Source organism: Pristis pectinata, chromosome 11 (assembly GCF_009764475.1).
Source record: "Pristis pectinata isolate sPriPec2 chromosome 11, sPriPec2.1.pri, whole genome shotgun sequence".
In the NCBI taxonomy this organism is placed as follows: domain Eukaryota; kingdom Metazoa; phylum Chordata; class Chondrichthyes; order Rhinopristiformes; family Pristidae; genus Pristis; species Pristis pectinata.
The window spans coordinates 64,681,199-64,706,587 of NC_067415.1; the positions used below are offsets into that span (position 1 = coordinate 64,681,199).

The 25,389-nt window shown below is 42.1% G+C and overlaps 1 protein-coding gene across 4 annotated transcripts in view; it reads right to left on the reverse strand.

Annotated features, from left to right (window-relative positions):
- Positions 1-25,389, reverse strand: part of gpc5a (glypican 5a) — an 803,385-nt gene that overhangs the window by 115,882 nt on the left and 662,114 nt on the right. The window contains exon 8 of one of the 4 annotated variants that reach the window (XM_052025911.1): positions 22,353-22,578. The exons of the other annotated variants lie outside the window; for them this stretch is intronic. Within the exon in view, the coding sequence (XP_051881871.1) occupies positions 22,547-22,578 (32 nt within the window). The 3' untranslated portion in view covers positions 22,353-22,546. Of the gene's footprint in view, positions 1-22,352; positions 22,579-25,389 lie in introns of those variants that run through there. 4 annotated transcript variants of the gene reach the window in all.

A 25,389-nucleotide genomic window follows, 5' to 3' on the forward strand; every position in this document is an offset into this window, starting at 1 on the left:
AATGCACCTGAACCTACAGTCACTGTTGAGGCCATTAGATCAGTCTTTTGGAGAGTGAACCGTGGAAAGCATGTGGCCCAGATGGTTTCCCTGGCCGTGTCCTTAGATCATGTGCAGATCAGCTGGCGGGACATTTTTAACCTCTTCCTGCCTCAGTCCGAGGTTCCCACCTGCTTTAAGAAGACTACTATCATCCCAGTACCTAAGAAAAACAAAGTAACGTGCCTACCGCCCGGTGGCTCTGACATCCACCATCATGAAGTGTTTCGAGAAGCTGGTCATGGCACACATTAACTCCAGCCTCCCAGAAAACCTCAACCTACTGCAATTTGCATACCACTGAAACAGGTCTACGGAGGATGCCATCTCCCTGGCCCTACACTCATCTCTGGAGCATCTGGACAGTAAAGACACCAATGCTAGACTATTGTTTATTGACTACAGCTCCGCCTTCAATACTATAAGTCCAAGCACTGTAGTGGGCCGTATCTCAAATAACGATGAGTCAGAGTACAGGAAGGAGATAGAGAGCTTAGTAACATGGTGTCGTGACAACAACCTTTCCCTCAATGTCAGCAAAACAGAAGAGCTGGTCATTGAATTCACTAAGGGGACAGTGCACATGCTCCTGTCTAAACCAACGGTGCTGAGGTACAGGAGGGTTGAGAGTTTTAATTTCCTAGGAGTGAACATCACCAATAGCCTGTCCTGGTCCAACCATGTAGACGCCATGGCCATGAAAGCTCACCAACGCCTCTACTTCCTCAGGAGGCTAAAAAAATTTGGCATGTCCCCTTTGACACTCACAAATTTTTATTGATGCACCATAGAAAGCATCCTATCTGGATACATCACTGCTTGGTATGGCAACTGCTCTGCCCGTTACTACAAGAAACTGCAGAGGGTTGTGGGCACACCACGGAAACCAGCCTCCCCTCCATGGACTCTGTCTATACTTCTCGCTGCCTCAGTAAAGCAGCCAGCATAATCAAAGAACCCACCCACCCTGGGCATTCTCTCTTCTCCCCTCTCCCATCAGGCAGAAGATACAAAAGTCTGAAAGCACATACCACCAGGCTTCTATCCTGCTGTTATAAGACTATTGAATGGTTCCCTAGTACGATAAAATGGACTGTTGACCTCACAATCTACCTCGTTATGACCTTGCACCTTATTGTCTACCTGCACTGCACTTTCTCCGTAGCTGTGACACTTCATTCTGCATTCTGTTTTACCTTGTACTATCTCAATGAACTGTGTACTGAATTGATCTGTATGAACGGTATGAAAAACAAGTTTTTCACTGTACCTCGGTACAAGTGACAATAATAAACCAATTCCAATTCCAGGCTGATTGTGACCCATACCACAGGTAGTCCCAGGCCACTGCAGTCAAATTGAACACAGATCACAGGACCTTGCCCTGATGTGATCCATGTACAACTGCTTCAGACTGTGGGTAGTGCTGCTGACAATTACATATACATTGAATTACAGGAGAATCTTTGCTTCTAAAAGCAACATCCTTGTGGAGAATATTTAAATCATGTCTAATTCCAATCTTTCTGCATGATATCTTTTGTTGTTTTGTTATGGGTGGAAAACAAAGACCCAAGTTGTGAATTATTGGCCCAATTTCTGTCAGTAAGTGTTTAATGAGCGGGGTGCATGGTGATGCCATCAACGTGTGCTGAAATACAATGAGGAGATGATACCTGTGTAGGATGAATTGCAACAGAAAGTTTCTGAAGGGTATGACTTCAGCCAGAAGTGGGCATAATCATTTCTACACACATGAAAATTACTTTTATGCACAACTTATACATAAAAATCTGCATTTGCTGTTTCTTTCCCAATCCAATTTCTGAAACTGGAAATACTGTACAGCTTATCAGGAAAACATAAATTGTGAAAGTTGAAAACTTTTCTATAGCTCTGTTTGGAAACATTACTGATAACCGTGGTTTCTTTATTTAAAATGTAGTGAATTGTAATTGCAGTTGTGGGACATGACTGGCCAAAAAGAAAATCAAAACAATCCTGTTTAGCATTGGGCCCCTGACGTCTGTGTGGTTGGAGGTTAAATTCTAGCATTCTGATGATTAAATTCCACCTTGTAGGACATCTGAGATATCTTTTTTCAGGAAACATGGCTTCCCACCCCAGTGTGGTTGATGGAACATTCACCTGCATCTCCTCCATTTCCCACACTTTTGCTCTCACCTCACCTCCCCCCAGTGAAGACAAGGATAGAGTTCCCTTGGTCCTCACCTTTCACTCCACCAGCCTCCCCATCCAGCACATCATCCTTCGTCATTTCTGTCAGCTACAACGTGATTCCACCATCTGTCACATCATCCCCTCCCCACCCCTTTCTGCTTTCCATAGGAACCAATATCTCTATGACTCCATGGTTCACTCATCCCTCCCCACCAATCCCTCCCCCTCCCCAGGCATTTTCCCCTGCAACTAGAGGAGGTGTAACACCTGTCCCTACACGTCCTCCCTCACTACAATTCGGAGACCTAAATAGCTCTTCCAGGTGAGAGAGATTCATATGCATCTCCTCCAACCTCATGTATTGCACTTGGTGCTCTCAATGTGGCCCCTCCTATATCAGTGAGACCTGGCGCAGATTAGGCAACTGTTTTGCCAAGCATCTGCACTCATTCCACAATGGCCATCTGGAGCTCCCGGATGCTAGCCATTTTAATTCATTCCATAGAACCATAGAACCATAGAACCATACAGCACAAAACAGGCCCTTCGGCCCACCATGTCGTGCCGTCCATCAGACCACCCTCACACTACCTAACCCCTTCCTCCCGCATATCCCTCTATCTCACGTTCCTCCATATGCCTATCCAACAAGCTCTTGAACCTGTTCAATGTATCTGCCTCCACCACCACCCCAGGCAGTGCATTCCATGCACCAACCACTCTCTGGGTGAAAAACCTCCCTCTGACATCTCCTCTGAACCTCCCACCCATAACCTTAAAGCCATGACCTCTCGTCTTGAGCATTGGTGCCCTGGGAAGGAGGCGCTGACTGTCTACTCTATCTATTCCTCTCAATATTTTATATACCTCTATCATGTCTCCTCTCATCCTCCTCCTTTCCAGTGAATAAAGCCCTAGCACCTTAAGCCTCTCCTCATATTCAATACCCTCCAATCCAGGCAGCATCCTGGTAAATCTCCTCTGCACCCTCTCCAATGCCTCCACATCCTTCCTATAATGAGGCGACCAGAACTGAACACAGTACTCTAAATGTGGCCTAACTAGAGTTTTGTAAAGCTGCATCATAACCTCGTGGCTCTTAAACTCAATCCCGCGACTTATGAAAGCCAACATCCCATTGGCCTTCTTAACTGCTCTTTCCACCTGTGAGGCAACTTTCAACGAACTGTGAATATGAACCCCCAGATCCCTCTGCTCCTCCACACTGCCAAGTACCTTGCCGTTTACCCTGTACTCTGCCCTGGAGTTTGTCCTTCCAAAGTGTACCACCTCACACTTCTCCGGATTGAACTCCATCTGCCACTTGTCAGCCCAGCTCTGCATCCTATCAATATCCCTCTGTAAGCTCGGACAGCCCTCCACACTATCCACAACACTGCCTATCTTAGTGTCGTCCGCAAACTTACTAACCCAGCCCTCCACCCCCTCATCTAAGTCATCTATAAATATCACAAAAAGTAGAGGTCCCAGAACTGATCCCTGCGGGACACCACTAGTCACTGCCTTCCAATCCGAGGGCACTCCTTCCACCACAACCCTCTGCTTTCTACATGCAAGCCAATTCCTAATCCACACAGCCAAGCTTCCCTGGATCCCTTGGCCTCTGACCTTCTGAAGAAGCCTACCATGAGGAACCTTATCAAATGCCTTACTAAAATCCATGTAAACCACATCCACCACACTGCCCTCATCAATCTTCCTGGTCACCTCCTCAAAGAACTCCATCAGGCTTGTGAGGCAAGATCTTCCCTTCACAAAGCCATGCTGGCTGTCCCTAATCAGTCCATGATTCTCTAGGTGTTCATAAATCCTATCCCTTAGAATCCTTTCTAACAGCTTACCCACCACAGATGTGAGACTCACCGGTCTATAATTCCCTGGCCTATCCCTATTACCTTTTTTGAACAAGGGGACCACATTCGCAATCCTCCAATCCTCCGGCACCACCCCCGTAGACAACGAGGACTCAAAGATCCTTACCAGCGGTTCAGCTATCTCCTCCCTAGCCTCTTGAAGCAGCCTGGGGAAAATCCTGTCAGGCCCCGGAGATTTATCTGTCTTAATATTATTTAACAACTTCAACACATCCTCTCTCTTGATATCAACAACCTCGAGAACATTACCCCTACCAGCACTCCCTTCCGCATCATCAAGACCCCTCTCCCTGGTGAATACCGAAGAGAAGTACTCATTCAGAACTTCTCCCACTTCCGCCGCCTCCAGGCAAATTCTCCCACCTTTGTCCTTAATCGGACCTACCTTCACCCTAGCCATCCTCCTACCCTTCACGTACTTGAAAAAGGCCTTGGGATTTTCCTTAACCTGTTACGGACTCAGTGAAAGTCCCTTTAAGATAGAGAGTGTGTGTGTATGTGTGTGTGGGGCGTGCTTACGTCAATAGAAGATAAAGGACGTAATGACGTTGTTGAAGAAGTCAGAAGAAGAAGAAGGAGAGAGAGAGAGAAGGGAGAGAGACACCAGCCTGCTTGTTTTCTCTATCGATGGATGAGAAATAATAACTGTGTTTGCCACTGAAATCCATGTATGGAAGTTGGAAGTAATCCGGTGGAGTTCACTTTGTTGCTGACCTGTAGAAGGAAACAGGTATTTGTGTGTGGACGACCACGGTTCGGATGCTTTTCGGGGTGAGGAAGTCACTACCGAGTAAACACTGAAGTGTCGTTTGGGTTCCATCGTGGAACATTTGGATTTCGTATGTACTCTCTCTATGTTTTTCTACATCTACATCTTATCTTCAGACAACGGTGGTTGTTGAAGAAGCCCTTGCTCATGTTTCACCTTATGACTTGCGGAACTGAACTTTAAGAACCATTCAGGAACTGGGAGTTTTGGACTTTGTCACACACACACACGACGAGTTTAGTTTTGGGGATAACGTTCGAGGTTTAACATTTTTGAATTCTAACATACTAACATTTTTTTTTAACTTTTATTTTACGTATTATCATAAGTAGTGATTAATAAAATAGTTTTTAACACTGAATCATGCTCAGTGTGTTTCTTTTGTTGCTGGTTTGTGACAAAATTGGGGGCTCATCCGGGATAGTTCCCAAGGTTAACGAGATTCGTCTGGGATCCAATCCAAAGGTTAACGAGTGTCGTCTGGGATTGTACCCCAGATTGACGAGATTTGTTCGAGATTCAATCCAAAGATTTTTGAGGGAGGTCTGATAAATTCTTTTTAATTGGCTTGTGTGTGTGGAAACCAGCAGCAATGGATATTAAGGCATTTTTGGAGTCCCCAACCCAAAAAGGATTGGAGGTGGCGAAAAAGGATGATTTGATAAAGATTGCTACAAGGCTAAACCTTACAGAAGTAAAGCAGTCTATGAGAAAGGCAGATATTCAGAGACTGATAGCTGGCCATTATGTGGAAAAGAAGGTGTTTGAGAAGGAAGTGTTAAAACAGTTTCCTGGCAGTGAAATAGCAATTTCTGAGGCACAGGTGAAGCTGGCAAAGATAGAGGCTGAACGAGAGCAAAATAAATTAGAAGCTGAACGAGAACAAAAGAGATTAGAGGCCGAGCGAGAGAAATTAGAGGCCGAACAAAAGCTAACTCAGATGAAGATAGAGGCTGATCTAGCAATGAAGCAGATGGAATTGAAGAGGATGGAGCTGGATAACGAGGAGAAAAAGAGGCAGCATGAGTTACAAATGAAGCGTAGGAGTTCGGAATCTGATTCTGATGATGGTTTTTCAGCCAGCAGGGAGGTTCGATTAGTCCCTCCTTTTGAAGAAGATCAGGTTGATCAGTATTTCCAACATTTTGAAAAGGTTGCTGTGAGTTCAAACTGGCCAAGGAAAGGATGGGCTCTTATGGTACAGAGTGTGATTAAAGGTAAAGCTCAAAAAGCTTATTCTGCTTTGTCTGCTGAGGATGCAGCTGATTATACCAAGGTAAAACAAGCTATATTGAAGGCCTATGAATTGGTCCCTGAGGCTTATAGACAAAAATTCAGAGACTTGAGGAAATCTGCAGATCAGACTTATATGGAATTTGCCAATGGAAAGAGAATATGTTTTGAACGATGGTGCCTGGCTAAAAATGTAGATGGGGATTATGATAAATTGACAGAATTGATACTAGTGGAAGACTTTAAAAGATGTGTTCCAGCTGAATTAACAACATATTTAAATGAAAAGGCAGTGGAAACTTTACAAGAAACTGCTAGGTTGGCAGATGATTATGCTTTAACCCATAAATCCAAATGGGGACAACCTAAAACCTTTCAAAAGAGTTACAAAGACAATCCAGGTAAACCAGAGATTAAATTGGGAGGTAATCAAAAAGGAAAAGATGAAAAGAAGCCAGGGCTGGAGAAACCTGTTGAGCGTACTTGTTATTACTGTAGGAAACCTGGCCACGTGATATCTAATTGTGCCCTTTTGAAGAAAAAGAAGGAAGCTGGGCCCAATGCTTGCTTTCAGGCAATTAAAAATCAAAAAGGTTTAGGAGATGCTGTTAAAGACCAGTCCTTGCAAGAGGGAAAAGCGGAAAAGTTGGAGGAGGTGAGAAAAGAATTCCGTTCGTATGTATCAGAGGGTTTTGTTTCACTGAATGATGAGTCACCCCAGGTGCCAGTGAAAATTCTTAGAGATACTGGGGCTAGTCAATCTCTCTTGCTGGACAGTGTTTTAAATTTTGGTGAAGAAAGTGACACTGGTGAAGTAAATCTAGTACGAGGCGTTACAGGTGAGACCATGTCTGTACCTTTTCACAGGGTGATTTTAAAGTCAAAGTTCGTAGAAGGACCAGTCGAGATAGGGATAAGACCTAGTTTGCCAGTGGAAGGAGTTTCTTTGTTATTGGGAAATGACCTTGCAAATGGAGAAAGTGATCCTGTGGTACGGTTAACAACCAAACCAAGGATTGATGAGTCTGAGAATGATCCAGATGTTTACCCATCATGTGCGGTGACTCGAGCTAGAGCTAGAGAATTAGCCAAGACAGACAGTCCGGTGCAGTCTGATGTGGTTCCTTGTGACAGTCCTAAACAGGAAGAAAATTATGATGCCTTATCTGAGACTTTTCTGTCTTCATTGGAGGATCAACATCCTTATAGTGAGCCTGAATTTAAAGATTTGTCTTTGTCAAGGAAGGATTTTATGGTGGAACAGACAAAGGACCCTGAGTTGACAGAATTGAAAGAAAAAGCTCTCTCATGTGAGGAGATTGAAAAAGTGCCAATTGGATACTATGTCAAAAATGGAGTGTTAATGAGGAAATGGAGACCTCCTCATGTTCCTGTTACTGAGGAATGGGAAGTTATTCATCAGGTTGTTGTTCCAAAAGTTTATAGGGATGAGATTTTAAACCTGGCCCATAGTATGCCTTTGGGTGGTCATTTTGGTGTGAATAAAACTGTAGGGAAGATCTTGAAACAATTCTATTGGCCTGGTTTGAGAAAAGATGTGGTGATGTTTTGTCGAACCTGCCACACATGTCAGATGGTAGGTAAACCAAATCAAAAACCCCCTGTGGCTCCTTTGAAACCAATTCCTGCTTTTGGTGAACCCTTTTCGAAGGTGATTGTGGACTGTGTTGGCCCCTTACCAAAGTCTAAGACTGGAAATCAGTATTTGTTAACCATCATGTGTGCCACTTCTAGATTTCCAGAGGCAATACCCCTTAGAAATATTAAGGCCAAGACGGTGTCAAAGGCTCTTGTAAAATTTTTTACCTTGTTTGGTTTGCCAAAAGAAATCCAATCTGATCAAGGTAGTAATTTTATGTCAAAAATTTTTCAACAAATAGTCTATGAGCTGGGAGCAAAGCAGATTGTATCATCTGCATATCACCCAGAATCTCAAGGAGCTCTGGAGAGATTCCATTCTACTCTCAAAAATATGCTGAAGACTTATTGCTTTGAAAACACCAAGGATTGGGACGAAGGTATCCATTTACTTTTGTTTGCCGTTAGAGAATCGATCCAGGAGTCAATAGGATTTAGTCCGTTTGAGCTTGTATTTGGACATAGGGTGAGAGGACCTTTGGAGTTGTTAAGAGAGCAATGGGTTAATGAGGAAGTTCACTTGAGTCTGTTGGACTATGTCCAAAAATTTAAAACTCGGTTGGAGAGAGTCTGCCAGCTAGCGAGAGAGAATCTGAAAACAAGCCAGATAGGAATGAAGACATATTTTGATAGACGTGCTCGGCCTAGGACATTCGCAGTGGGGCAAAAGGTGTTGGTATTTTTCCCTAGCCAAAATAATCCCTTGCAAGCTCGTTTTTCTGGACCCTATGTTATTGAATCTCGAGTGACTGATCTAACATATATAATCAAAACACCAGATAGACGCAAGAAAACACAACTCTGTCATGTAAACATGCTAAAACCTTATAATGAGAGGGATTCAGTGGTGGCCTTGGTGGATGATGTAAAGGTTGTTTCTAGAATGCCTGATGTTGATGTTGAGGAAGGCCAATTTAGACCAAATATTGTTCCATCGAAACTAAAAAACCAAAATATCCTGGAGAACCTTGAAACGAAGTTGGACCATTTACAAGTTTCACAAAAACAACAGATGAGAGAATTAATTTTAAAATTTAAAAATCTGTTCCCAGATGTTCCAAACAGAACATCGATAATTACCCATGATGTTGATGTTGGGGATGCAAAACCAATCAAACAACACCCATATCGAATGAATGTGGAAAAAAGTAAACTTGTTGATCAGGAAATAAAGTACATGTTGGAAAATGATATTATTAGACATTCTAGTTCAAATTGGAGTTCGCCCTGTGTTATTGTACCTAAACCTGATGGAACTGTTAGATTTTGCACAGATTACAGGAAAGTGAATGCTGTAACAAAGTCAGATGCTTACCCTATTCCTAGGGTGGATGATTGCATAGACAGAGTGGGAAAGGCTAAATTTCTTACAAAGATTGACCTATTAAAAGGGTACTGGTGTGTTCCATTAACAGATAGAGGAAGGGAGATTTCTGCCTTTGTAACCCCTTCTGGATTGTATGAATACAATGTTTTGCCATTTGGAATGAAAAATGCTCCGGCAACATTTCAAAGAATGATTAATTCAGTGATTCATGGGTTAAAACATACAGATGCCTACATTGACGACTTAGTGACTGGGAATGATACATGGGAGGATCACATCTCTGCGTTAGAAAGGTTGTTTGAAAGACTTTCCAAGGCTAACCTTACAGTTAACTTGGCTAAAAGTGAATTTGGCCATGCCACTGTGACGTATCTTGGTTATGTTGTAGGTCAAGGCAAGCAAGCTCCTGTTCAGGCAAAAGTTCAAGCAATATCTGAGTTCCCTATTCCCACAGGTACGAGGACTGTTAGAAGATTTTTGGGAATGGTTGGATATTATCGAAAATTTTGTAAAAATTTTGCTGATATTGCTCTTCCCCTAACTAATCTTCTGAAGAAGGGAGTAAAGTTTGTTTGGACAGATTCTTGTCAAGAAGCATTTAAGAAGCTGAAAGCCATTTTATGCTACCATCCTGTGCTCAAAACACCTGACTTTGAAAAGCCATTTTCATTAGCAGTAGATGCCAGTGATGAAGCTGCAGGAGCTGTGTTGTTGCAGAAGGGTGACCTTGATGATATTGACCATCCTGTAGCTTACTTTTCAAAGAAATTTAATGGGCATCAAAAGAATTATTCCACCATAGAGAAAGAATTACTGTCGCTTGTTTTAGCCTTGCAACATTTCAGTGTATATGTTTGCACCGCTCAGAAACCATTGACTGTGTATACAGATCATAACCCATTGGTGTTTCTGAGCCGAGTCAAAAACAAGAACAGGAGGCTGTTAAACTGGAGTTTAATTTTGCAAGAGTTTGATCTCATGATAACTCACATTAAAGGCAAAGATAATGTGATTGCTGATTGTCTTTCTCGATGTTAAATGGGAAACATGTATCTGTACTAATCTGATAGTCTGTAGTTGTGTAGCATGGTAATTATTAACATTACTAACTGTATGCGCGGTTAAAATTTTCTTGGGAAAATTTTTTTTTAGGTGGGAGATGTTACGGACTCAGTGAAAGTCCCTTTAAGATAGAGAGTGTGTGTGTATGTGTGTGTGGGGCGTGCTTACGTCAATAGAAGATAAAGGACGTAATGACGTTGTTGAAGAAGTCAGAAGAAGAAGAAGGAGAGAGAGAGAGAAGGGAGAGAGACACCAGCCTGCTTGTTTTCTCTATCGATGGATGAGAAATAATAACTGTGTTTGCCACTGAAATCCATGTATGGAAGTTGGAAGTAATCCGGTGGAGTTCACTTTGTTGCTGACCTGTAGAAGGAAACAGGTATTTGTGTGTGGACGACCACGGTTCGGATGCTTTTCGGGGTGAGGAAGTCACTACCGAGTAAACACTGAAGTGTCGTTTGGGTTCCATCGTGGAACATTTGGATTTCGTATGTACTCTCTCTATGTTTTTCTACATCTACATCTTATCTTCAGACAACGGTGGTTGTTGAAGAAGCCCTTGCTCATGTTTCACCTTATGGCTTGCGGAACTGAACTTTAAGAACCATTCAGGAACTGGGAGTTTTGGACTTTGTCACACACACACACGACGAGTTTAGTTTTGGGGATAACGTTCGAGGTTTAACATTTTTGAATTCTAACATACTAACATTTTTTTTTAACTTTTATTTTACGTATTATCATAAGTAGTGATTAATAAAATAGTTTTTAACACTGAATCATGCTCAGTGTGTTTCTTTTGTTGCTGGTTTGTGACAAACCCTACTAGCCAAAGCCTTTTCATGTCCCCTTCTAGCTCTCCTCAGCCCTTTCTTAAGTTCCTTCCTCGCTACCCTATATTCCTCACGGGCCCTGTCTGAACCTTGCTGCTTATACCTCACGTATGTTACCTTCTTCTCCCTAACAAGTCGTTCCACCTCTCTCGTCACCCACGGTTCCTTCACCCTGCCATTCCTTCTCTGCCTCACCGGGACATATTTATCCCTGACATCCTGCATAAGATCCCTGAATATCGACCACATCCCCATGGTACATTTTCCTTCAAAAAGGACATCCCAATTTACACTCCCAAGTTCTCTCCTTATAGCCTCGTAGTTAGCCCTTCCCCAATTGAAAAACTTCTTGTCCTCTCTGCACCTGTCCCTGTCCATGACAATTTTAAAGGTTATGGAGCAATGGTCACTGTCCCCCAAATGCTCACCCACCAATAGATCCTTCACCTGTCCCGGTTCATTTCCTAAAACTAGATCTAACATGGCATTCCCTCTAGTCGGCCCGTCAACATACTGCGTCAGGAATCCCTCCTGGACACATTTAACAAATTCGGTCCCATCTAACCCTTTGGCACTAAGCAGGTTCCCACACCGACCTGTCAGTCCTCGGCTTCCCCTACTGCCAGGGTGAGGCCAGACATAAACTAGAAGAATTGAATCTCAAATTCTGCCCGGGTAGTCTGCAACCCAATAGCATGAACATTAAATTCTCTGAGCTCTGGTAACCTGCTGCCCCTCGCTCCCTTTTTCTCTCTTTCCAATCTACCCAGGTCATCTCATACATCCTTTTCTTTCCAACCCCTCACCCCCACCTGCTCCCCATCACCCAGTTTTTTTTCCCTCCCCCACCTACTGCATCTGCCCATCACCTACACACTCCTCCCATTGGGTCTCCCCTCCACTCTCCCTACTTTTCCCATCTGCCCACCATCCCTCCTTTATTTAGTTCCACTCTTCACCTTCCTTTCTTATCAGATTCCATAATCTGGAGCCTTTTGTTGTCTCCACATCACCTCCCAGCCTCCGTCGCTATCTCCATCCTTCCCTCCCCCACCTGAGTCCATCTGCCAATCAACACCTGCTTACCTGGATCCACCTATCGTTTGCCAGCTCTTGCTCCACCCCTCCCCCTCACCTCTTTATACTGGCTATCTCCCGCTAATTATGACTCCAGACCGTGGGGAAGTGCCCTTTGATTCCCATAGACTCTAGCTTTAGCTCCTTGATGTTATATTCAGTCAAACACTCCCTTGATGTCTATTGCAATCACTTTCATCACATCTCTGGAATTCAGTTCTTTTGTGGGATTTTGGATAAAAGCTATAGTGTGGTCTGCTCCCATAATCTAGTATCCAATAGCCTTGCACCTCAGTACAAAATCAAAGCAGAGAGAATTTTCCTCATAGGAATATGGGTGGAGGATCCTGTGTCCTCCATCCCTATATTCGCACCTCCGGCTGTCCCGCCTCTATTGCCTCCTATCTATTCCACCACCAGCCTGTGCCATTCCTTGCTCTCACCGGTAACTCCCCATCTCTCCACACAATAAATTGCTGGTGGGAAATGCCAGTCAGGACTTGGACTGCAGAGCAAATATTGTCCCACAATCATGCAGTGTGAGACTAGGACTGGGATTTCCATACACCAGGGCTGTCCCAACCAAATAGCAATAGTGGTCAGAATACATCATCAGAATCAGCCAGGACTACCCACAGGCAAAAAGAAAGGAGAAACAGAGTATTAAAAATATTCTTTGAGTATGGAACTACAAGGGTAACTGAGGGGGAACTGGTCGATGTAGTACCATTTCTAATAGCATTTGGAAAGGTGCTACACAAAGGGTTAAAAACTCATGAAGTCAAGGGTAATTGATAGGGGATTAATTAAAGGATTGGAAATAGAGAGTAAGAATACATGGGGTCTTTTTAGTTGTCAGGCTGTTACTAGTTGGTACCATACGAACCATTGTTGGGCTAGCAGCTATTTAAATGAATATTAATGATGCAGATGAAAGGACCAAGTGGAACATATCCAAATTTGCCGTTGGTATATTGTTCAGAACTTGGTGGCATTGTCTCAGATGGTTAAATAATAGTAAACTGTAAAGAGATCAGAATGAGTAAACATGGACAGATGAAGATGTGATTGTATTCAGTTGATAGGAAGAAATAAAAAGCAAAATACTTACTGAATGGTGAAAAACAAGTAAATGTTGGTGAACACTGAAATCTTGGGATGTTGCTTTAAAATACACCAAGTTAAATTACAGCAAATCAGAAGGTGACTGGTATGAGGGCCATGGTTAAGAGATGGGAATACAAAAGTCTTGCTGCAAATATATAAGGTTTTTTTCAGCGTACATCTGGAGTACTATGTGCAATTATGAACCTAGAAATTGAGCCCATTTATGCCAGCCTTTTAAATATAAACCACACATTTTATACAACTTTATATAACAAATTTTATATAACTACCATTTCCTGTTGAAATCCCACCCATCACAAACTGGCCCATTTATGTCTGTGTTTCAGCAAAATCTGCTGGAGGAACTCAGAGTAAAGGAGTGGTCTATGTTTTGGGTTGAACCCCTGCATCAGTACTGGTTTTCATCCGAAACATTGAAAATTCCTTCTCCCCTCCCCCCCACAGATGCTGCTCAATCCACTGAGTTCCTCCAGCAGATTGTTTGTTGCTCCAGATTCCAGCATTTGCAGTCTCTACAGTATCTCTGTGCATGGTTCTCCTCAGAGCAGCTGATGTTTTTCCTGAACTCATTTGCACACATCATCAATATGTGTGAGGCTTATCCCTGCATTGCCAACAGAAATGGGAGATATAATGTGCAACATATGACTTTTGTTTTTAGCTTTCAACAAAATAAGGAACCATTCCCACAGCAAGTCATCAAGGTGATGAAATTAAAGGGTTCCCAGCAGAGCATAGCTGGGCAGATGACTGCTCTGTCTGCCTGAGCTTTTAGTGCTCTCCATACTTCGCATATCATAATTGGAATACATGGTACTTATTGTACCAATACACAGCAGAGCTATGTACTTGGGGCCCCACATGGCATGGGACTTGCTCTACACTGAAAATCATTTTAGTATTTGGGGGAGCATGGGTCATAGAATCGTACAGACAGAGAAACACCCTATCCACGCAGACCATCAAGTTCCATCTATACAAATCCCATTTACCAGCACTTGGTCCATAGCCTTCTATGCCTTGGCCATTCCAATGCTCATCTAGATACTTCGTAAGTGTTTTGAGAGTACCTGCCTTCACCAACCACTCAGTGTGTTCCACATTTCTCTGGCTGGAAAAGTTCTTCCTCAGATCCCCTCTAAACCTTTTACCCCTTACTTCAAATTTATGCCCTCTAGTTCTAAATACCTCTACTATAATCTCTATCCATGGCCCTCATAATTTTGTATACCACCACATATCCCCTCAGTCTTCTCTTCTCCAAGGAAAACAAAGCCAGCCAATTCAATCTCCCCTCAGAAATGAATGCTCCATCCCAGGTAATATCCAGGTGAATCTTCTCTGCACCCTCTCCAGTGCGATCACATCCTTCCTATATATACTTCCTGTATACAGTTGTGGCTGAACTATTGTTTCATAAAATTGTACCATAACTTCCCTGATCTTATATTCTATGTCTGGCTAACAAAGGCAAGTATCCCCAACGTCTTCTTCATCACCTTATCTCTATTGCTACCTTGGACTTGTATGCCAGGATCCCTTTGTTTCTCTACTCCTTAAGACCTAACATTCATTGTGTACATCCCACCCTTGTTAGTCCTCCCAAGGTGCATAAACCCATACTTATAGAGATTAGATTCCATCTGGCATTGCTTTGCCCATATTATGAACTGATCATTAGCATCCTGTAGCCTACAACTATCCTCTTCACTATCAATAAGACCACCAATTTTTATGTCATTTGCAAACTTACTAATCATATGTCAGATATTCATATCCAAAACAACAGTAAAGGTCCCAGCATCAATCCTTCTGGAATAGGAGTCATGGGCTTCCAATCACAAAAACAATTTATCAACCTTGGCGTCCTACTTAAGCCAATTTTGGGTCCAATTTGCCAACTTAACTTAGATCCTATGGGCTCCAGTCTCCTACATTATTATGAAGTCAATGTAGACCACATCAACTGCACATATTCTCATCTGTACATTTTGCTTCAATCAAATTGGTCAGACAAGAATAACCTATGCTTGGAAAAGCAAGGATTAAGCAAAGATAGTCAGCATAGTTTTGTTTAACTATGCTGACTATCTTTGATTAATCCCTGCTTTTCCAAGCATAGGTTAATCCTGCTTGTCAGAACTTTTTCCAATAACTTTCCTACCACTGACATTACACTCACAGGCCTGTGATTACTTGGCTTATCCCTGCTGCCTTTCCTGAATATAGGTATCACATTTGCTGTCCTCCAGTCATGTGATACCTCACCTGTAGCCAGTGAAAACTTAAAAATCTCTCTCAGGGCTTCAACAATCTTTGTTTCCCAAAGCAACCCAGGATACATCAGGCCCTGTGAATTTATCCAACTTTAAGCCGAAAAAGACATCTAATACCTCCTGCTTTTTAATGATAACATGCTCTGGAATTCCACTATTCCACTATCCACTTTCAAGATAGGAGCCCATGATGTTAAAGGAAAGGTACCAGCATGGATAGAGGATTGGCTGACTGGCAGAAGGCAAAGAGTGGGAATAAAGGGGGCCTTTTCTGCTTGGCTGCTAGTGACTAGTGGTGTTCAGCAGGGGTCGGTGTTGGGTCTACTACTTTTCACGTTATATGTTAATGATCTGGATGACGGAATTGATGGCTTTGTGGCCAAGTTTGCGGATGATATAAAGATAGGTGGACGGACAGGTAGCGTTGAGGAAGCAGAGAGTCTGCAGAAGGACTTGGACAAGTTGGGAGAATGGGGAAAGAAGTGGCAGATGGAATACAGCGTAGGGAAGTATGTGGTCATGCACTTTGGTAGAAGGAATAAAGGCAAAGACTACTTTCTAAATGGGGAGCAATTTCAGAAATCGGAGGTGCAAAGGGACTTGAGAACCCTAGTGCAGGATTCCCTAAAGGTTAACTTGAAGGTTGAGTCAAATGCAAGTCAACCTTCAGGGAATTCTGCACTAGTCAGGAAGGCAAATGCATTGTTAGCATTTATTTCGAGAGGATTAGAATATAAAAGCAAGGATGTAATAGTGAGGCTTTGTAAGGCATTGGTCAGACCACATTTGGAGTATTGTGAACAGTTTTGGGCCCCATATGTAAGGAAGGATGTGTTGGCGTTGGAGAGGGTCCAGAGGAGTTTTATGAGAATGATCCTGGGGATGAAAGGGTTAACATATGGGGAGCATTTGATGGCTCTGGTCCTGTATTTGCTGGAGCTCAGAAGGGTGAGGGGGGTTGTCATTGAAACCTACCGAATATTGAAAGGCCTGGATGGAGTGGACATGGAGAGGATGTTTCCAGCAGTGGGAGAGTCTGGGACCAGAGGACACAGCCTCAGAATGAAAGGACATCCCTTTAGAACTGAGATGAGGAGGAATTTCTTTAGCCAGAGAGTGGTGAATCTGTGGAATTCACTGCCACAGACGGCTGTAGAGGCCAATTCATTGGGTATACTTAAAGCGGAGGTTGATAGGTTCTTGATTAGTAAGGGTGTCAAAGGTTATGGGGAAAATGCAGGAGAATAAATCAGCCATGATTGGATGGCAGAGCAGACACGATGGCCCAAATGACCTAATTCTGCTTGAATGACAGAAGTTTCTTTCGACAGAAATTTGGAATTCTCCTCAAAGGGCTGCAACATACTTCGCTGATGAGCAGATTCAAAATAGAGACTGTTAGGTATGTGGATGCGAACAGAATCCAGGGATATGAATATCAGCTGGAGAAACAAATTGATGCACGGGATCAGTCGTGGCTTTGGAAGCTGAATGGCTGCATACAGCATATTTCTTCAGCATTTATTTATGATTATGTGAATACTACAGCATCACGCTGTTGCTTTATTTGTCTTTGGAACTTCTCTCCCAATTTTGACCCTGGCTGATGGACTTTGCGGGGTTCACCAGCCCGCATGTTCCTTACCCAGCTCTGAAACCATTAGACCAAAGTTGCTGGCCACAAATATTCTGGAGTTGGTTGGTGAAGCCCTGCATTTTGCTTTGTGCAATTTTATCACACCAGATAAAATCTCTCCCCACAGATTGGGAAGAATACCCTTGCAAAGAAATACTCCAGCTTAGCTGTCCAAGTTGTCAAGCTTTTGGAATGTTTCTGAATTTTAAAAAAAATTAATAATGCAACTCATCTTATTGTTACCATTTTTTCTCACAGCCATATGATGTCTGCTGAAATAAATGAACTCATAGCTCCTGCAGCAGCTCAAATCGAGCACAGGATTTATGCAGAATCCGGTGGCAGAGGTCCTGACTCCTTCCCCAGCTGGAATACGTCAACAGGTTTTGGACTTTTATATTTGCCAGCATTCCAAACCCGAGAGTATTTATGCAAGTAATTGCCAAACGATTGCTGCAAGCTTTGGGCCAATGTGGTTTGATGTAGCAGCCTGTACAACTGAATAGCTTGCTAACACACTTCAGAAGGTAGTTATAATCAACCACCTATAGAAACTGGAGTCACATGTAGGCCAGGCGGGGTAAGGATGGAAGATTTCCATTACTAAAGGATATTAATGAATCCATTGTGAATCTAGTGGTATCCCATTACACATACAATGGTTTTATTACAGATTATTTAAAGAGCTGAATTTTAATTACCCTTTTGCTGCAGGAGGATTTAAACTCATTTCTGTGATTATTGGTCCAGGCCCCTGGATTGTAACTTGCAGTATAACAAGCTAGCAATTGCTGAAAACTTAGAATTTAATTGTCACAAGGAAGGCAATTTAGAAGGGTTGATCGATTGCTGCCAACAGTTATAACATAATTTTAATGTAAGCTGAAATGTTTCCTTGTGGAGTGCCTGAAGAAATGAGTTACTTTGATCATAAACACACCAGGTTTTACACAGGGGCCAGAGACAGGTATGAGGCCTCTGATTTGCATGTCCAGTGTGGCTAATGGCAATTTTAGGTGCATCCTACTCACATATAAAGGACACCTGACTAACAGATTGAACACCACATTTTCATCATACAGTAGGTGTTCTAATGCAACAAGAAACCCTCTTATGTAAAGCAGAAACACTTTGAACTATTTTTGGGACCATGTGTTTGAAATGAATGACATCCCAGACTTTGCATGTTTGTGTGGCTGTTTTAAATGTATGAGGTAACATGAAATTATACTGGAAGACTAAGTCAATAGAATTTAAATACCCAGCTGGTAATTCTAAATCCAGTGTGATCCACTGAATAAAACTGATTCTTTTGTTGCACACTAAGTCACTTTGATATTAATAATAACAAGAATAAATTTGTGCCCTGGGGCTTTAACTTGATACTGTTTTGCTGCTTATGCACAAAATGTATAGTCAAACACAAATCTGAAAACTCCCTTCACATATTCCACGGCTGCACCCAGCCTTCCCACAGAAAGGACCTCCAATTTCCTATCTTTGAAGAAAAATGGAGCTGCCGTTAAAGCTGCTGTCTCATTGCTCCAGCAATGCAGGTTTGCTCCTGACCTTGGGCGCTGTCTCCCTTTTTGTGTGTTTACATGTTCTCCCTGTGATGTGAATTCCACCACCACCCCCCACCTCACCCCCCCCCCCCCCAATGTGCAAAGGATGCACAGTTATGTTAATAGGCTGCTGTAAATTACTGGTTAACATAGGTAAGTGGAAGTAGAATCAAAAGATAATGATGGGCATGTGAAGGAGAATAAGTTATGGATCTATTGGGAAGCAAGAAGATCGCGTATAGGACTGATGGGATTGCTCTTTTGGGAGCTGACATGGACCCAATAGGCTGAATTGCCTCCTTTCTGTAAATGCTCATTTGTTCCAAATAAGACAACCTGTCCATCCCAGCAATCAACCTAGTGAGCCTTTTCTGATCTTAAATAAGGAGACCAAAACTGCATGCAGTACTCTAGGTGTAGTCTCACCAACAGCTATGCACTTGCAGCAAGACTTCCCTCCTTTGGTACTCCCTACTCCCTTACAATAAAGACCACCTTCCTAATTACCTGATGTACCTGTGTTTCACTAGCAAAGACATCCAGATGTAGCAGTATCCCGTAGTCTCTCTCCATTTAAAAAAATCATGTGCATCCATTCACCCTACCAAAATGGATGATCTCACAATTGTCGTCATTATGCTCTATATTCTCCACTCACTTAACTTATCTGTATGTCCTTCCTAAAACTTTTCAGTGTATCTTTGTATTGTCAGTAATTTTAGCCACCATGGACTGGATCCCTTCATCTTTGTCATTAATATATATTATAAATAGTTGAGACCCCAGCAATAATCCTTGTGGCACTCTTCTCACAGCAGCCTGAAAACTTATCCTGAATACCCAGTTTTCTGTTGGTTAGCCAATCATCCTTCCATGCTAATGTCATAAACTTTTCTCTCCATGGGTTCTCATGAATCTGTTAAACATTTCCAGCAGTTTCTGTTTTGGTTTATTTTTCCATCTTGGAGCAGTAGGCTAGCATCATTTCCTAATATTAGGAGGTGAACATTAATGACTTTCAGGCATCTAAAACGTTTTGGCAAAAATTAGGTGACTTGAAGAAATATATTAAATAGGTGGAATCATATTATAACAATAGCAACTAAGTCATGAAAGGAGATAGTCAATTGTAATCACAAACTGAGTGATGAACATAGTTCTCAGCCCAGATAAACAAAAAAGTTAGATAATCAGTAATGACCTGTACTTATGTCAAGATAAAATTTCCGTTTGAGCTATAGTTTGTGAACCATATACAATTTGCAATATTTCAAGAAACGTTTTGCTATCTTGAGTTTCAGTTCAAAGTCTGATGCAAATTATTGAAAAAATCTTCCATAATTTGGCACAAAGATTTAAAACATGAATCATTTTTAAAAATTGCTTATAAAGTTATTTCTTGATATGGTTAAGAATGGAAACTAGACACTGTTGGATTACTTTCTATTGAAAAGAACATAAAAAATAAGCATCCATGCCTTGCATGCCAGTGACCTACCAGTAACCCAATTCTAAACTGCTGAACGTGACCTTTGAAATATATTGACCATGATTTCCTAGCTCTACTTAGAGACAGTAATCTGTTTCCCACTTAATGAAAATTTACATCTGAAAGCTTCTATTAGTGTCAATATACCCAAAAAATCTACCTTAAACTTTAGATCATCTGCAAAACTACAAAGCAGCACAATTAGCAGAAATTCCTAATTGGTGATTAAATCACCCTGGGAGCCCAGCAAACTTTGTTGGAAGGGATGACCTCTGAAACTATTTATTTAACCCAGCAAACTTAACATATGCTTAGTACTCCATACCCCATAATTATTTGTGTTCACTGTGCCAATTATAAGCAGATTTCAGTTGAACTGTGCAGAAACTCCAGGCCACTGTCTTCTAACTTGTTCAACGGAGATGCAACTAAAACTTCTTCATTTCATGAGATTAGAACATTTATTAATCATTACCCAATGGTATCTCCACAATAAAGTATGATGGAGCTGATTAGCAAAAGGTTTAAAACGTTTAGGAAAACATAAATTGTTTTAATCAAAACAGCCTGGACTTTTCTGGGTTTTGCCAGCAATTTCACACGGAATTGCCAACAGTTACTCAGGTAAATGCCAGTAGGTTTTAGGGATCATATGCAACAACTGATCTTGTTGGTTGAAATTCATCAGCAATATCCTGGCTGGAATCTGCCACTGGCCTTAGTGTAGAGCCTAATGTTGTCTACTGGCAGAGCAAGAATTTGCTGCATTTCTTCAGCACATGGTTCCCAAGCCCAGTTATTTGAAAGCCAATTGTATGCATGTATGTGTGTGCCTTAGTGTTTTAAATTATTTTAAAATATTTAAATATGTTTAAGTTAATTTTAGCTTTCATAAGCCATAATGGTTTTGCAATTTTTTGGTACTTATTTTTAAAACATTTCTGAACACCAGTGACTTTTGGAAACACATAAAAGAAACTTGTCAGCTTTGATAGATGCCAAAATAGTTTTTTGATGGCCCAAACATCACACAGAACTTTTTTTGCTCAGTTTCAGGATGGTCTTAGCTATACACTTCAATGTGACAATATTTTGATTGCATATTGCTCAAAGTTCTCTAACTACAATGACAACTTGCTGTATTCTGGTACTTTACAGTAGTTATATATTTAAAACTATTGTGCTAAACTAAAGTTATCAACGTTGAACAACAATAGTAGTTAAGGCATAATCTAATTCATTGGTTTAGATTTTAAATGAGGTCACCAGATGAAAATGAGATGGAATGAATTTGTATGGAGGTGCCTAGGAAGCAGAGACTTCACCCCATGGAGTGGAAGAGAAATTCTGGGAAATTTTGACATCAGATGTGAATATCCTAAAAGGAAATGTCTAACCTGCCCCAACCTCTCCTCTTCCAATTTTAATCCCCAGGAGGTGGGTTGCCAATTCAACTATTCTAACAGGACTCAGTGCCTCAGGTTTAACCTGTCTTCCAGGTTTAACCTAGATGTTTCCTGGGCCTTGGGAGACACAGCAGCCAAAAGGACTGTTTTGTGGAACAGTGCTGCACTGTTTGTCAGGCAAAAGCTGCTGCTCTTCCTCCCAACCCACCAAGCCCACCCTTTCTCCTGCCCACCACTGAATTTCCACAGAACCCAATCTGCTCTCAGAAATTGCCCATTCCCTCCACCTCCGACACCATGATCAGATATCAAACATCAACGCAAAGGTCTCTATCTCACCATTTCCACTCTACTAGTAACCCAACTGTGGGCTCACCAACTAGTCCCACCTCTCCACCTTCAGAACATTGCCTGACTTATAGGAAGCCAAGCTTGTCATTCAGGCAGGGTTCTGGGTGGGTATCCTGATTGAAAAAGATGCACAGTGTACTATTAAACTGCATTCACAGAACAGCAGAATTTTTTTCAGTACAGAAGGAGACCTTTCGGCCCAATGTGCCACAAAAAAACTTTTTTTTCCATGAATATCAGGCCCAAAATGTAACTTGAATGCAGTAGATGTGCAATCCCTCAACACAAGGTATATATGATTTAATTTTATTTTGCTGATTGCAGATAGACAGGAGGATGGGTAAAGGGAAGAAAATTATTCCACACACACTATTTAAAACCAGATTTCTGATATCAAAGGACCAATGTTTGCTGGTAGATGTGTAGAACTTCACTGTATGCAGAGTCAAACCCAGGAGTCCTTAACTTGCCAGTAGTATGGGTCATAACTACAAAGACGCTCTGTTCATGGATTGCTGATGGAGTCCAGTTGTGAGTTTCATTTGCTGAGATTCCACGGCACTTACATTGGGGAAGTTGGCTCTTGGTTTCCTCTTCCAGGTTAGACCTGGTGCAATCTGCTACCCCATTGATTTCAAAGCAGACTTGAGGACTGTAACAAAGAAGGTGAAATCCAGTTTTTTTTAATTACTTTTCAATTTTGTTTACATTTTAATTATATGCTTTAAGCTAATTTAGCTATTTTTATTTAAAAATAGAGCTTTTTGCTTTTAGAAATGTTTCTAATATTTTTACTGGTGAGTGCTGCTGGAGCATGGGGTGCCTTAGGCCTTGGATACCAGGACCAGATAAGTTCGGTTAGGGGCCGCCTGTGTGACTATTGTGGATGGTGAGTTTGTGCCCTTTATTTTACAATTGTCACATTGTCTCTCCATTGAGTGAAGTATCTCTGTTGTGAAAATGGTGAGAGTTTGTTGGGGAATGGTGCATGTAGAAAATGAGCTACTTCTTCATACGTTCTCCCTTTCTCCTTACAGGCAGTGACAGGAGTAGAGGATGGGTAACTCCTTTTTTCCCACATCAGTTAGTGGCCACAAACTAATGGCATAATTTGCAAGGAGTTGTCAGGGCTGCAGCTTTTAAAAATATGAGCAGAACAATGGGGGTATGGATCTTTCGCTGATGCTCAGTGGGAAACCTCCCAGACACTGCAGCTAGAGTATCTGAAGGTAATTGTTGTGCAGTCAAAACAATGGTTAAAGTGAATGAGGCTTCCTACTTTAGCAGACCTGAGAAGACCATGATGTTTCTTTAGCAAGTCCTAAGGCCACTGGCAGTAAGCGTTTGCTACATTGACAACCTCTCACCAAGCCCACTCCCTGTAACACTATTTGACATAGTGCCCATTCATAGTCCCAAGCAACAAGAACTGCTTGCCCTTATTACATCTTGACCACTGTAAGACATTCAAAGTCACATACCAGTAGTGTCAAACAACAGGTATGGAAGGAAGTAACATAGTTGGTGATTGATGATATTTTCAAAGAGATAAATTTTAAATAAAGGAGGAATTAAGTAGCAAAGAAATTCCAAAGCTTACGGCCTCTATAGCAGAATGCATGTAGTCAGTGATGAAAAACTAAATTCAGGGAGGATGAACAATACCACCTTTCTCCCATGAGCTTGATTACCCACGAAATCCATGGACAAAGTGGGAAATCAAGGTACTCAGTTACTCCCTTGGCTGCTCGCGGGCATATCCAGCATCAGATATATGCAGATAGAAATTTGACCTCGACTACATGCAGTAAACATGCCGTATAGTAATACACCCCTCCCAAAATTCAGTTTTATTGCAGGAAACTAGAATGAATTTTGGAGACAGTGTACAATGTAAATTTCTGACTATTCCATGCGCACAGTATATAGAAATTTCTAACCTATGATTTTCATCCCCCAGTGGAGGAACTGTCAATCACACACTATCTGCGCTTGCAGATAGCCCACGATATTCAAATTAGACTAAATACAGATGCTTGGCTGTTCAGCTTGATCCACACATTGTGTGTCAATCCCATTGCATCTGTCTCCTTATGTCATTAAATCATCTAACTCAAATTATCTCTAGAGAAGATCAGCTGGAGCTAGTGAGTCTAAACATCTTGGTAAAATACATGCAGCTCTACAAACAAGATTGGGCACACATAATGGTCATGTGTATGATTCTCAGATATGACAAACAGAAATATATTTGTTCACTAAACATATTATACCCAGTAGGTCAAACAACATCTCTGGAAGCAAAGGGAAAGTCGATGTTTTGGTCAAACCCTGCATTAGAACAGAGAGTGCAGGGGGGAGATAGCCAGTATAAAGAGGTGAGAGGGAGGGGTGAGGCAGAGCCTGGTAGGCAGTAGGTATTACCAGGTGAGGGAGGGATGGATGGTAGCTGGAAGCAGGTTGGGGAGGATGATGCATTCGAGTTAAGATTACAAGGGTAGAGGAGAGTGGGGGAAGGGAGGGATGGAAAAGATGAACAAAGGGATAGAGACCTTGTATGGATTGTGGGAGTGGGAAAGAAACACAGGGGAATGGATTACCTGAAACTGGAAAATTCAATGTTCATGCCATTGGGCATGAACATTTGCCAGTGTTCTACCCAAGCAGAACACGAAGTGCTGTTCTTCTCGTTTCTGTTTGGCTTCATGGTGGTATTAGAAAAGGCAGCCAGACTGGTATGGGAATGGGAAGGGGAATTGAAATGACATGTAACTGGAAGCTCAAGATGTCCATTGCAGACAGAGTGTGGGTGCTCCGCAAAACAGTTGTGTAGTCCATACTTGTTCTTGCCAATGTAGAGGAGGTCACATTGCAAGCACTGAATGCAATAGACAAGGTTGGAACAGCCGCATGTTAATCTTTACCTCACCTGGAAGGGCTGTTTAGGTCCCTGGACAGTGGTGAGGGGAGAGTGTAGGGAGAAATGCTGCACCTCCTTCAGTTGCATGGGAAAGTATTGGGGAGTGGGGGGGCATGGGGGGTAAGGGGATGAGGGGACAAGCGAGTCATGCAGCAGCAGAGGGGAGGAGCTAGGAGCTTTTTTATTTAAAGTTGTGTGATTGGCCAAGTGTGTGGCAACTCAACCAATAAAAGGAAGGTAGGGTGAAGTAGAGTGGAGATTGTGAGAGTGGACCAGTGTAGAAGTGGGAATCTGAGGCTTTGGCAAGGAGGCACAGGTGAGTAGCAGGTAAGAACAGGTAAGTTTTTTTACAGTAGTTAATTAAAAAGACACCAAATTACAACTAATTAAATAAAGTAGGGATGCAGGATCAGGTGATGTGTTGTAGCTGCATGATGTGGGAGCTGGTGGGCCCCATTGTGGTTCCTGGTGACCACATCTGCAGCAAGTGTTGCTTGCTCCAGGAACTCGGGATCAAAGTTGATGACCTGGAATCTGAGCATC